The 14,993-nt window shown below is 53.0% G+C and overlaps 1 protein-coding gene across 1 annotated transcript in view; it reads right to left on the bottom strand.

The window, feature by feature from the left end:
- Nucleotides 1-313: 313 nt before the first annotated feature.
- The window catches only part of NPC1L1 (NPC1 like intracellular cholesterol transporter 1), a 67,099-nt gene continuing 52,419 nt past the window's right edge, over nucleotides 314-14,993 (bottom strand). The window contains exon 20 of the mRNA XM_075346261.1: nucleotides 314-2,276. Coding sequence (XP_075202376.1) covers nucleotides 2,068-2,276 — 209 coding nt within the window. The 3' untranslated portion in view covers nucleotides 314-2,067. The remainder of the gene's footprint in view (nucleotides 2,277-14,993) is intronic.

Below are 14,993 nucleotides of genomic sequence, written 5' to 3' on the forward strand. Positions count from 1 at the left end.
CTGTGGTCCAGTGGGTCCACATTCTTTCTCACCGCAGTGCCATCACCCGGTGGGCAAGTGTGACACCCATTTAGTGTCACTGAATCTTCTGCCAATTTTTAGCAATGCAGTCCTTCTGCCAAGAAGAATCCTGCATGGATTCTCAGTAGCAAAATTGATTAGATCAAGCAAGCTTTTCAAGGGTCATACCATCTGCATGCCTTTGAGTTAAACAACATAAGTCGACACAGTAGGACCAGTTTTACTCCCAAAAACGTATCAACCAGAACACTTGACTTTCGAGCAGCTTTTTACCACTGCTTGGTAATACAGACAAGGTGCAAAAATATTATTTTATTGTACAATATTTGTTGATATAATATTAACGGAAACAAACAGAAAAAAATTAAACTGCTTCCACATTGTATCCTGCCTCAGATAGTCCTGCTGGGCTTAAAGAACAGTCCTACTAGCAGCGGCTTAACTACCACATGCTAACTATGATTTAGAATAACAAACTTGGGACATTTAGGCCATGTTTGCATGGAGCAGAAATGTTGTATTTTTGTCCACTACATTTATTTGTACTAAAATCTGCTGCATTTAACATTTCGAGCAAATTGGACGCGATTTCATGAAAACGTATGCCCATTGTGCGTTTAAAGATACTCTTTAAATTTACTTTTTTTCAGTTGTGTTTAATTTCCCTAAGATTCATCATGGTGGAGAGCCTGACAACTCTAATAGCTGTGAAATACCCAGGGTCAGTATTGGGCCATCTTCTTTTTAATGTCTTTATTAGTAACAATCTAAATAGAGAGTAAAATTTCAATATTTGCAAAAGATACTAAACTCTTCAAGGTAATAAACACAGAGGGATTGAATGATACAGAACGATTTATGTAAACTGGAGGCTTGGGCTGAGAATTTGCATCTGAGGTTTAGGTAACTTGTAAGGTCACATATTTGGAGAGAGGAAACAAAATGTACAGATATTTACTAAATGGTAAAACATTGAGCAAAACTGTTACTGAAAAAGACTAGTGCATTGATGAGAAGGTCAAAGATGAACTAAAGCGACCTAGGTTTTAAAGGGAAGGGGTAACTGCAATACTAATGTTATTAAACTTGGGTTACTCAGTTTGGAAAAATCAAGGCTTAGTGGGCGATCTTATTACAATCTACAAATATATACAGTACAGACAGTACAGAGATGTTTCTAGTGACCTTTTTACACCTAAGACTATGACAGGGACAAGGGGGCATCCACTACATCTAGAGGAAAGAAGGTTTGTTCTTCAAAGATGCAGATTCTTTACTGTTAGAGCAGTGAGACTACGGAACTCTCCGCCACATAATGTTGTAATGGCTGATTCTCTACAAAAAGTAGAAGCAGGCCTAGATGATTTTCTTAAAAAATATAATGGGGCGTTGATCCAGGGAGATAGTCTGATTGCCCTATGTGGATTGTCAAGGAATTTTCCCCTAAAATGGGGCGATTAGAATCTAACTCATGGGGTTTTTGACTTTCCTCGATCAGCATGTCTGGCTATGGGTTGAACTTCATGGATTTGCATCTTCTTTCAACCGTCAAAACTACGAAGATATGAAAACCCTTAAAAAAATCATAGCAGCAGGTGATGCAAACACCTGTAGAAAAAGTGCAACTGAAAACAAGACATTCACGGTACGCAAGAATATGGCTTATGCCTACAAAACATCCACTTTTAAGGTTTTTTTCCCTAAAGCCCTTGAGTCTGTCCTTGCGAAATCACCACTGTTGGCGAGTGAGTTATGGAGGGTGCAGAACTGGCTGTCGCACCCTGGTTCTGGAATCTGAGGTCCGATGGTCCTTCAGTCCATATGACGAGACTAGTGCTATAAATTGAGTGTGCTAGCTGGAGGTCCTGATAGTATTTTGGCACCCAGAAGATTACACCTTTACATAACGTCCATCAGTAAAGTCTACGATGACATGACTGCATACATGTCACTTATTGCAGAAGTTGCTGGATCTTGAAATAGTTCTTGAAGTAATGGAAAGCACTAGCAGTCGTGAAAAGTCTGTCCTTAAGGCTAGCGTTTCTTTTAAGGTTTTCCGTTCTTTTTTGTGTTTTTCTCTTCTTCCTGGAAGGCCATGTTACTGTACACATGGGTGCCGTTCTCCTCAGTCTTGCTTTTCCCATCTCCCGGGAGGGTGGTCTCATAATACGCATTATCAATCTGCTCCTTGTTCTCCTTGGATAGCTGTTCTTTCTCCTGGTACTGAAGTAACACTGCTCGGTTTACATTGGGACCTGCAATGGAATAAATTCAAGCGTCAGAGCATAAGACAAACCTAAATACACTTAAATTCTTTGTCTATTTTATTACATTTTACTATAAATATCTATATATATAATTGCCTTATTCTGTCTGTCTGTCTGTCTTGCTCCAAAATTGTGTCTTACGGTGACAAACAGTGGATTGGCCGCTCGCCTCGGCTCCACCCCCCCGCACGGATTGGTGTGGCGCCCCTGACCTGGTCAGGCACCACTGAGTACTGCACCCATGCTGGGGACAGTACAATACAGGTAATCCAGAAGGCTGACTGGGGTGTGGAAACACAGGCGCATAGTGATCAGGTCTCACACATGTACCCATGAGAGGACCCCTGGGGATCCCAGGAGGGGGCAAGCCTTCACCTTCACTGGAATAGTGGAGGGGGTAGAGCCTCCATCTCCTCTCAAGGGGTGTGGTGGAGAGTCCTGGTTGCTAGGTGGCGTAGGCAAGAACAGGAGAGGAGGGGCAGTGAGTCGGTTAGAGCAGAGAACTCCATAGGGCTCAGTGAGGAGCAGACCTGTGGGGCTGTTGCTGTCTAACAGCGCCCGCGCCAGTGGCTACAGACGGGGGAGAACGGTCAACTAGGAGTGCTGCCTGAAAGCCAGCTTCAGCTAGAGAGTGCACGGAGTGGGAAGTAAGGAGGACCTGCTAGAGAGCACCAGGCCCAACCGGGCGGCAGATCCCGAAGCGAGGATAGATTCACCTTTCCCTGCTAAACCTGCCGGTGTGGGGCTCTTAAAGCCCACACCACAACACTACAAAAGCCGCAGCCACGTAACCGCAAGTTAGGGCCCATAGGTCATAGGAGGCAAGAGGCTGGAGTGGCCTGGTCCGGGGAACAAGCAAACGGCAAACGAAGGGGAGAGAGGCTTCAGCATCTTCCCTGGGTGACCCCCATAGGGACTAAAAGTCGGGGTCACCCCAAACCACCAAGGGCTAAGGAAGGCGAGTCAGTAGTCACCCTCATAAAGTCAGCCTGAAGGATACCTGGTTCCCATCTGGTTCATCCCAGCTACGCCCGGGCTACTCACCCTGCCATCAAAAGTGAGTAAAGCCCTTGAAAGACATTCCTGCCTGTGTGGTTATTCTGCGACTTGTGGTACTACAAACCTACACAGGGCCCTGGGGTTTGCCTCACTCTCAGGAGGCTACTACATCTAACTGCACACACCATCAGCCCCAGGCGACCCTCAACCTGCGAGTGGCGGTCCCCACTGACCGCAATACTGAGAGTGGCGTCACGATCAAAACAGAAGATTTCCTACCAGTGACGGAGATCCAGCAACGTGGAGTCCCTGAAGGTAATGCACCGACACCGACACAGCACCTGTGGGGCTCACATCTGGCGTCACGAACAGGATAAGGACTAGACCTGTTCCGACAGGTGACCATGTGCCCTGGGCGGTCCGCTTGAAAAATTGGAAGCGCCGCCATATTGCCACCATGAAAAGCGCGCTGAAAAACAACAGCAGCCCGCGCTAGAAGAAGTTACCGCCCACGAAGAGGTGTGGCTACCCAGAGATCCTCTGCAGAGTTCTGACCTCGCTGATGAAGAAAGCGGAAGCGTCCAGAGACGGCGGAGCAGAAGAGAAGCCAGCAGCTTGGTAGAGAAAATGGAGTCCAGACGCGGATACCCAGAACCAGGCACTGCTGCCTGGTGGTGCCGAGAGCTTGCCATCTTCTGCGACCGGCTGGAGGCCGGGATTGTGCGACAGCTTAGGGAAGAACGCACGGAGCTCCTGGAAATGGCTGCGGCGGTGCGGACCTATGAGGAGGGAGCCGCGCGGAGCCTGCCGGATCGAGCGGCGACGACGATTCAGACCCCGATGGGTGAGTCCGGTGTTGCCCCGGCTAGAACAAGAGCCCCGACCCTAGCTGCTGCGACCGCGGTCCCAGAGGAGGCGCCCGATGCGGCGACGCTGAGTGAGGCCGCAGCCACGCTAGATGCGGCCCGCCAAGTCCAGGCCGCTGCAGCGATGCCCCGCCTGTCCCGCAGGGCTCCGACCACCACGGCAGTGCTCATCCGTGCTGCAGGTGTGACGCTGACCCAGGCTGCCACCCTGCTAAACCCGGTCCGCCAAGACCCCAACGCAGCAGCGACGCTAGTCCGCGCCGCAAGTGATATGCTGAACCAGGCCGCAGCCCCGCCGGGTGCGGCCCGCCAAGCTCCGATCGATGCAGCGACGTCCAGCCCAGCCTGCACAGAGCCCCCTGCAACAGCGACACTGATCCAGGCCGCCGCCATGCCGGGCGCGGCCCGCCAAGACCAGGCCGCCGCCATGCCAGGCGCGGCCCGCCAAGACCAGGCCGCCGCCATGCCAGGCGCGGCCCGCCAAGACCAGGCCGCCGCCATACAGGGCGCGGCCCGCCAAGAAGAGAAGACTACCTCATCATTTTCCCCGGCCTGCAAGGCCAGAGCAGACACCGCTCCCCAGTCCACAGAGGTCCCTGTTAGGAAGACCCTGATAGGAGAGGACCCCGAATACTGGAAGCTGAAGGCTGACCTAGAGGCCCAGTTTCCACAAGAGATGGTGGATCGGTACCTGCTCCCTCCGTATACCCCCAAGGAGATTCAGACAACCCCTGCAGCTGCGCCAGAGAGTCTACCGCCCAGACCAGCTGAAGACAGCCCATCCCCAGCACTGCCACCAAAGGAGTGCAGCGAAGAACTAAGGGGGAGAGGAGGCCAGGAAGCTGAGGAGCTGACTCCAGTGCCACCAGCAGTGGACCCATACCCAGAGCCAGAGATGCTGCCCTACTCTCGCTGGGATGAGGAAGACTTGACACCGTCAGCAGATGAAGATCAACCTAAAGACCTCACCTGGAAGCCTGCAAGCATGAATCCAGCCCGCAAGACACGGCGCAGCAGAACACAGGTTGCTCCAACACCACAATCCCCAGAGCAGAGGGAAGTCACGGTCAGAGACCTGGAAGAGAAAAGGTGCCTAAGAAGGTCCAAAGCCCAGGCTAGAGGACCCCTTTACAGAGGAATAGTAGAGGACTTCAACCTGAAAAGTGGATACGGCTTCATTGTAGTAAAAGGAATAAAAGAGGGCATATTTGTAAATCGAAGAGATGTTCAAGCCCACCTGCCCAGAGGACATTCAGGCAGAAATCTGAAAGTTGGGGACTTAGTACAGTTCACCTTACATCAAGGAGAAAGGGGCTACTATGCCTTAGACGTAGCACCATGTCCCAGACAAGAAAGACAAGAAAGACAAGAAAGACAAGAAAGACAAGAAAGACAAGAAAGACAAGAAAGAAAAGACAGAGATAAAGAACCAGATGTAGAAACAGACGAAGACCAAGAAAGGAAAGACAAAGAACCTACAGATGAAACAACCACAGACAAAGATCCTACAGATGAAACAACCACGGACGACGACGGAGAGCAAGAAAGTCACAGGTGCCGGTGCCCTACATGCCCACGCCCTAGTGAAAAAGAGGAGTAAAGTAAAGGAAAGTAAGAAGTTTTGACCAGTTAAAGTTTGAAAAGTTTTGTTTGCAACGTTTAAGAAATGCGCCCACAAAAACTATTGTGAGAAATAAACTTTAAGGCTATGAACTTGCTATAGCCACAAACTCTCGCAGTGTAAATAGTTACACCAGTGGCACCACCACCAGGGCCAGCCTGTTTAGGGGCTTGGCTCGTCTGCAACCAGGGGGGCCCGTCCGTAGAAAAGGGCCTTGGCTCACCTGCGACCAGAGAGCACGCCTGTTTATGGGGCCTTGGCTCACCACCACAAAGAGGGTACCTGGCCAGCACCAACTGTGGAGGCCGCCTCTGCATCCTGCCAGAAGAGGCTGAAGGCGCGGATCCACCAGGCCAGGTATACCCTGAAACCACCAGCCCATGAAAGCCGCCTCTACGTCCTGCCAGAAGTGGCTGAAGCCGCGGCCAACGGGAGAGGAAGATTGGAGGAAAGGTCTGGGGAAACGGATGGCCCAGATCTGGTTACCAAAAGGACCGGTGACCTGCCTCCTGAGAGGGTTTTGGGTGGGTTAACGGACTTGTGGGTGGAGGGTGGTGATGTCTAATACCTGGTGCTTTTAAATGTTTTACATGTTTTAATGTTTTATGCATTTTAAAATGTTGTCTTGCAGCCCGAGGACGTGCTGGTGATAACTAAGGGGGAATGTGGCGCCCCTGACCTGGTCAGGCACCACTGAGTACTGCACCCATGCTGGGGACAGTACAATACAGGTAATCCAGAAGGCTGACTGGGGTGTGGAACACAGGCGCATAGTGATCAGGTCTCACACATGTACCCATGAGAGGACCCCTGGGGATCCCAGGAGGGGGCAAGCCTTCACCTTCACTGGAATAGTGGAGGGGGTAGAGCCTCCATCTCCTCTCAAGGGGTGTGGTGGAGAGTCTGGTTGCTAGGTGGCGTAGGCAAGAACAGGAGAGGAGGGGCAGTGAGTCGGTTAGAGCAGAGAACTCCATAGGGCTCAGTGAGGAGCAGACCTGTGGGGCTGTTGCTGTCTAACAGCGCCCGCGCAGTGGCTACAGACGGGGGAGAACGGTCAACTAGGAGTGCTGCCTGAAAGCCAGCTTCAGCTAGAGAGTGCACGGAGTGGGAAGTAAGGAGACTGCTAGAGAGCACCAGGCCCAACCGGGCGGCAGATCCCGAAGCGAGGATAGATTCACCTTTCCCTGCTAAACCTGCCGGTGTGGGGCTCTTAAAGCCCACACCACAACACTACAAAAGCCGCAGCCACGTAACCGCAAGTTAGGGCCCATAGGTCATAGGAGGCAAGAGGCTGGAGTGGCCTGGTCCGGGGAACAAGCAAACGGCAAACGAAGGGGAGAGAGGCTTCAGCATCTTCCCTGGGTGACCCCCATAGGGACTAAAAGTCGGGGTCACCCCAAACCACCAAGGGCTAAGGAAGGCGAGTCAGTAGTCACCCTCATAAAGTCAGCCTGAAGGATACCTGGTTCCCATCTGGTTCATCCCAGCTACGCCCGGGCTACTCACCCTGCCATCAAAAGTGAGTAAAGCCCTTGAAAGACATTCCTGCCTGTGTGGTTATTCTGCGACTTGTGGTACTACAAACCTACACAGGGCCCTGGGGTTTGCCTCACTCTCAGGAGGCTACTACATCTAACTGCACACACCATCAGCCCCAGGCGACCCTCAACCTGCAGTGGCGGTCCCCACTGACCGCAATACTGAGAGTGGCGTCACGATCAAAACAGAAGATTTCCTACCAGTGACGGAGATCCAGCAACGTGGAGTCCCTGAAGGTAATGCACCGACACCGACACAGCACCTGTGGGGCTCACATCGGCCGTTCACCTCGCCTCGGCTCCTCCCCCCGCACGGATTGGCCGCTCACCCGGGCTCCGCCCCACACACGGATTGGCCTCTCGCCCCAGCCCCCTCACGCATTGCACGCTCGCTCTGACCCCGCCCCCCGCACGCATTCCCCGAACCGATACGGAGACCCGACTCCCAGGTGAGAACAGACACACACACACATCAGATCACACTCACTCTCACACACACACCTCACACACACATCAGATCGCATCCACATACTCACAACATCCCGTGATATCGCTTGCTTCTCGGCGGCGATACTGTGCAGTGACCTTCCAGGACCTGCCGGAGGATCACATGGCCGGAAGCATGTGGTATCTCCGGATGTTGTGATTGTGTTAGCGCGTATGTGCAATATCTTCAGTGTGTGAGTGTATGCGATCGGATGTGTGTGAGTGTGTTCTGATGTGTGAGTGTGTGTGAGTGTATGCGATCGGATGTGTGTGAGTGTGTTCTGATGTGTGAGTGTGTGTGTGTGTGCGTGTATGCGATCGGATGTGTGTGAGTGTGTTCTGATGTGTGAGTGTGTGTGAGTGTATGCGATCGGATGTTTGTGAGTGTGTTCTGATGTGTGAGTGTGTATGTGTGTGCGTGTATGCGATCGGATGTGTGTGAGTGTGTTCTGATGTGTGAGTGTGTGTGTGTGTGTGTGAGTGTATGCGATTGGATCTGTGAGTGTCGGCAGAGAAGCACAGCGTGCAGCACAACTGCTGGGACCGCCCGCATGGGGGATGGATCACGATGGGGAGTGCGCAGCATGGGGGATGGAGCACGATGGGGAGTACGCAGCATGGGGGATGGAGCACGATGGGGAGTGCGCAGCATGGGGGGATGGAGCACGATGGGGGAGTGCGCAGCATGGGGGATGGAGCACGATGGGGAGTGCGGCAGCATGGGAATGGAGCACGATGGGGAATGTGCAGCATGTGCGATGGAGCACGATGGGGAGTGCGCAGCATGGGTGATGGAGCACGATGGGGGGTGCCGCAGCATGGGGGATGGAGCACGATGGGGGGGTGCACACCTCCCCCCAAAAACACACACACGCACTGCACAACACACCACACACACAATGGGAACCACAAACACTGCCCTACACAGACACCCACACACACAGACAACGCCGCACACACACACAACACCCAACACACAAACATACGCACATACCGCACAACACACACATTGCACAAAACATACCTCCCCCCAAAACACACACACACACACCCCACACCCACACAAACCGCGCACAACACACACACACACGCTACAGACACACAGCGCTCCACAAATAACGCAACACACAACACTGCTCTCACCCCCCCGCCACACCAAGACAACACCCAGAACATGTACAACCCCTACACAAACACTTGGTAACTACACACAACAACATCTAACTATATATATATATATATATATATATATAACAAAAATCATACATTAACTACACAATACGTAAATTCTAGAATACCCGATGCGTAGAATCGGTCACCTTTTAGTGTAATATATATATATATATATTGTGGTAGATCCACTCACTCAGCTGCAGTATGAGGTAGACACAGGAATGTGTGGCGCCCCTGAGGCTTCCGTCGCCACAGGTCATTGCACCCCATCCAGCGGTGTGATGCCCCATTCTGAGAGAGGAAGAGAGTGAACTCCGGTCCCCTGGTAAATCCACACTACACCAACTGCTAGGAACACCTGGACCAGGGAAAGTGGCAGACAACCCTCCCATGCTGCATGCTGGGAGGGGTCATAACGACCCATCCCTGCTCCTATAGGGTAGAACAGGGCAACTGGGGAGGTGGGAGGAGCCATCTGAGAGCAGACACAGAGAGGAAGGTCAAGTTTAGTGAGTCTACCTCAGGGAGTGAGAGAGTGAGGAGCAACATGTAGTTGGAGAAGAAGAACGAGAGAAAGGAGGGAGGAGGAGGCCTGCTGGAGGCAGGCAAGGAGGAGAAAAGGAAAGAAAGAAAGAAAGAAAGAAAGAAAGAAAGAAAGAAAGAAAGCTCCAAGTCAGACAGGAGCAGAGAAACAGAAGGAGACGCTTCCTGGTGAAGATCATGGGACCCAGAGGTCCAGGTGACACCACGTAGAAGACAGAAGGAGTCGCAGGGCCACGGGTAGTCTGTATAGCTGTCGGGGCAGTTTAGAGCTACGGTGGCCTGTTCCACAAGAACATCGGTGGAGTGATCAAGCTGCGACAGGGGACAGTCCCTAGAGACTGGAGGAGTGCAAAGATCATCTCCAAACAGTAAAAACCGAGGCCCAGGGAACGTTGTAGACTCCCAGGGCCAGAACCCATAGCAGACCTTTCAGAAAAGGGGTAATCAGCCGACAGGTGACCCCCCAGCCTGGAGGCTGTAGTGGAGGCCAAGCCAGGTTTATCCTATCAAAGGCAAGGCTAAGGAAGACAGCAGAAGGAAGAGACACTAAGAGAAGGGTACCGGCTTTCACTCTCAGAATCACCCAGAAACGGCGGAGGTCCCTGACAGTGGTCCCAGCAGTCCAAGGGTCCCTACAGTGCTGTGACAAGAAGTGTGAGTAAAGAACTTGAACTGCACCCTTGAAGTGGTCTCTGTTATTTCAGCTGCATAGACATTCACAAGCACCAACTGTGCCCCGGGGATTGCTCCACCTGTGGGGAGCAGTACCACCATTGCTGCTATATCATCCCCCGGAGGCCTCATACAGCAGCGGCGGCTTCCTCCAACACAGAAAAACACAGAATAATGAGTGTGTTCAGAGGCCTGGCTTTTACCTCTTGGACCACACCTCAAGGTGGAGATATGGTGAACAGCCATCCCACCCATCTCTTTAGCTGTTCACAAAAAACCCGGCCCAGTTGTAAGCAATTTAACCCTCTCCGCACCTAGTATGCTGGAGCATTACATCCGGGTTCACATCACTGATTTTAGTAGTCTCAGCGACACATACCTCCCCTCTTGCACTTTACCAGTGATCATATCACTATATACATATATATATCTATATATATAATTGCCTTATTCTGTCTGTCTGTCTTGCTCCAAAATTCTGTCCTTACCGTGACAAGCGTCTCATTGGCCGCTCGCCTCGGCTCCGCCCCCCCGCATGGATTGGCCGCTTGCCCAGGCTCCGCCCCCCACACGGATTGGCCTCTCACCCCGGCCCCCTGCACGCATTGGCAACTCGGCCACGTCCCGCCCCCTCACGCATTGCACACTCGCTCTGGCCCCGCTCACCCGCACGCATTCCCCGAACCGGACACGGAGCCCCGACTCCCAGGTGAGTGCTGTACCCCCGGGAGCCCACATCAGCGTACGCCGCCAACCCAATCGACACATACCCTCGCATTGCTGGGGTTTCCGGCGTACGCTGGTGTGGGGCTCCCGTGCGAGCGGGGGGCGGGGTACGCTGGTAACCATGGTACACATCGAGTAATATTGTGTAGCATGGTTACCAGCGTACACCGGCTCCCAGGTGAGCGCATCAAGGTCCTGCAGCGGCGGAACACACACACACGCACACACATAAGAACAGACACACACACATCAGATCACACTCACTCTCACACACACACTCACACACATCAGATCGCATCCACTCACTCACAACATCCAGTGATATCGCTTGGTTCTCGGCGGCGATACTGTGCGTGCAGTGACCTTCCAGGACCTACCGGAGGATCACGTGGCCAGAAGCATGTGGTATCTCCGGATGTTGTGAGTGTTTAGCGCGTATGTGCAATATCGTCAATGTGTGTGCGCGTGTATGCGATCGGGTGTGTGCGTGTATGCGATCGGGTGTGTGCGTGTATGCAATCGGGTGTGTGAGTGTATGCGATCGGGTGTGTGCGTGTATGCGATCGGGTGTGTGCGTGTCGGCAGAAGGCAAAGGAGCACTGCGTGCAGCACAGCTGCTGGGACCGCACACCGGAGGGCACAGGCAGAAGTGGGGTGTGAGTGTATGCGATCAGATGTGTGCGTGTATACTGTTTGATATGTGACTGTGGAGCATGGAGTGCGCAGCAAGGGGGATGGAGCACGATGGGGAGTGCGCAGCATGGGGGATGGAGCACGTTTGGGAGTGCGCAGCATGGGGGATGGAGCACGTTTGGGAGTGCGCAGCATGGGGGATGGAGCACGATGGGGAATGCGCTGCATGGGGGATGGAGCACGATGGGGAGTGCGCAGCATGGGGGATGGAGCACAATGGGCAGTGCGCAGCATGGGGGATGGAGCACGTAGGGGGGTGTGCAGCATGGGGGATGGAGCACGATGGGGTTTGCGCAGCAGGGGGATGGAGCACGATGGGGGGTGCGCAGCATGGGGGATGGAGCACGATGGGGGGTGCGCAGCATGGGGGATGGAGCACGATGGGGGGTGCACACCTCCCCCCAAAACACACACACACACCGCCACACACGCACTGCAGAACACACCACACACACACTGGGAACCCCAAACACCGCCCTACACAGACACCCACACACACAGACAACGCCGCACACACACAACACCCAACGCACAAACACCGCGGCACACACAAATATACGCACATACCGCACAACACACACATTGCACAAAACATACCTCCCCCCAAAACACACACACCCCACACCCACACAAACTGCGCAACACACACAACGCTACAAACACACAGCGCTCCACAAACAACGCAACACACGCAACACACAAACAACACCGTTCTCACCCCCCGCAACACCCAGAACATGTACAGCGCCCTACACAAATACTTGACAACTACAGACAACATCTATATATATATATATAACAAAAATCATACATTAACTACACAATACGTAAATTCTAGAATACCCGATGCGTAGAATCGGGGAGCACGTTTGGGAGTGTGCAGCATGGGGGATGGAGCACGATGGGGGGATGGAGCACGATGGGGAGTGCGCAGCATGGGGATGGAGCACAATGGGGAGTGCGCAGCATGGGGGATGGAGCATGATGGGGGGTGCGCAGCAATGGGGGATGGAGCATGATGGGGTTGCGCAGCATGGGGGATGGAGCACGATGGGGGGTGCGCAGCATGGGGGATGGAGCACGATGGGGGGTGCACACCTCCCCCCAAAAACACACACACACACCACCACATACGCACTGCACAACACACCACACACACTGGGAACCACAAACACCGCCTACACAGACACCCACACACACAGACAACGCCGGCACACACACAACACCCCAACACACAAACACCGCGGCACACACAAATATACGCACATACCGCACAACACACACATTGCACAAAACATACCTCCCCCAAAACACACACACACACCCCACACCCACACAAACCGCGCAACACACACACACAACGCTACAGACACACAGCGCTCCACAAAAAACGCAACACACACAACACAACACACAAACAACACCGCTCTCACCCCCCGCCACACCCAGACAACACCCAGAACATTTACAGCCCCTACACAAACACTTGGTAACTACACACAACAACATCTATATAATATAATAAAAATCATACATTAACTACACAATACGTGAATTCTAGAATACCCGATGCGTAGAATCGGGCCACCTTCTAGTATATATATATATATATATATATATATATATATATAAGCTTAGTTACCCTATAGATACATCTGGTACATCTTCTCACTCCACCGCTCTTTTAGGTTAACACCTGCATATAAGGGCACAAACACATCAGCGGTATTCTGCTGCACTGCCGGATCCGGCATAAGGGCAGTACAGTACAATACAGTTCACAGCCAGTGCGGCAAGCCCCGGTCACATGCTGTCACATGCTCCGGTCACATGACCGCATGTGCCCGAAGCCTGCCAGTGAACTTTAATGTACTGTACTGTCCTTATGCCGGATCTGTGAGTGCGGCAGGAAAACACTGATGTGAAACTAGCGTAAGACATAAGTCTTAATAAGCTGAATAATTAAAGGAAACCTGTCAGAAGATTTGGGGCCTATAAGCTGCGGCTACCACCAGTGGGCTCTTATATACAGCATTCTAACCAGGGCCGGCGTCAGCACTCGGCATACCCGGGGCAAATGCCGGGGCCCTGGAGAGCTAAGGGGGCCCACTCGGCCTCGTCACTTCAGCTGCCCCCAGGCCCTGCCCACTCTCCTTCAGTTCTGCTGCCCCCGGGCCGAGTTCCGGGGACCGCAGCCCTGGGCAGGAAACTGTGGCTGCCGTCCCTTAGCTAGTTTCACACTTGCATTGCAAAAAGTGTGATAGTAAAGGCCACGGATTCCAGTGAAAGTTTTCTTTAGCCGAGAGAAAGAGCCCTCATCATCACCGCACACATTCCGACATCACCGCACACATTCCGACATCACCGCACACATCCCGACATCACCGCACACATCCCGACATCACCGCACACACCCCGACATCACCGCACACATCCCGACATCACCGCACACATCCCGACATCACCGCACACATCCCGACATCACCGCACACATCCCGATATCACCGCACACATCCCGACATTACCGTACACATCCCGACATTACCGCACACATCCCGACATTACCGCACACATCCCAACATCACCGCACACATCCCGACATCACCGCACACATCCCGACATTGCCGCACACATCCCAACATCGCCGCACACATCCCGACATTACCACACACATCCCGACATCACCGCACACATCTCCGCACACATCCCGACATTACCGCACACATCCCGACATTACCGCACACATCTTCACCGCACACATCTCGACATTACCACCCACATCTTCACCGCACACATCCCGAGATTACCGCACACATCCCAACATCACCGCAAACATCCCGACATCACTGCACACATCCCGACATTACCGCACACATCTTCACCGCACACATCCCGACATTACCGCCCACATCTTCACCGCACACATCCCGACATCACCGCACACATCCCGACATCACCGCACACATCCTGACATCACCGCACACACCCCGACATCACCACACACACCCCGACATCACCGCACACACCCCGACATCACCGCACACATCCCGACATCACCGCACACATCCCGACATCATCGCACACATCCCGACATCATCGCACACACCCCGACATCACCGCACACATCCCGACATCACCGCACACACCCCGACATCACTGCACACATCCGACATCACTGCACACATCCCGACATTACCGCACACATCCCGACATTACCGCCCTCATCTTCACCGCACACATCCCGACATTACCACCCACATCTTCACCGCACACATCCAGACATCCCCGCACACATCCCGACACTACAGCCCTCATCATCACCGCACACACACCGGCACTACCGCACCCATCATCACCGCACACACACATCGGCATTACCTCAGTGATG

This window comes from Anomaloglossus baeobatrachus, chromosome 4, assembly GCF_048569485.1.
Source record: "Anomaloglossus baeobatrachus isolate aAnoBae1 chromosome 4, aAnoBae1.hap1, whole genome shotgun sequence".
In the NCBI taxonomy this organism is placed as follows: Eukaryota; Metazoa; Chordata; class Amphibia; order Anura; family Aromobatidae; genus Anomaloglossus; species Anomaloglossus baeobatrachus.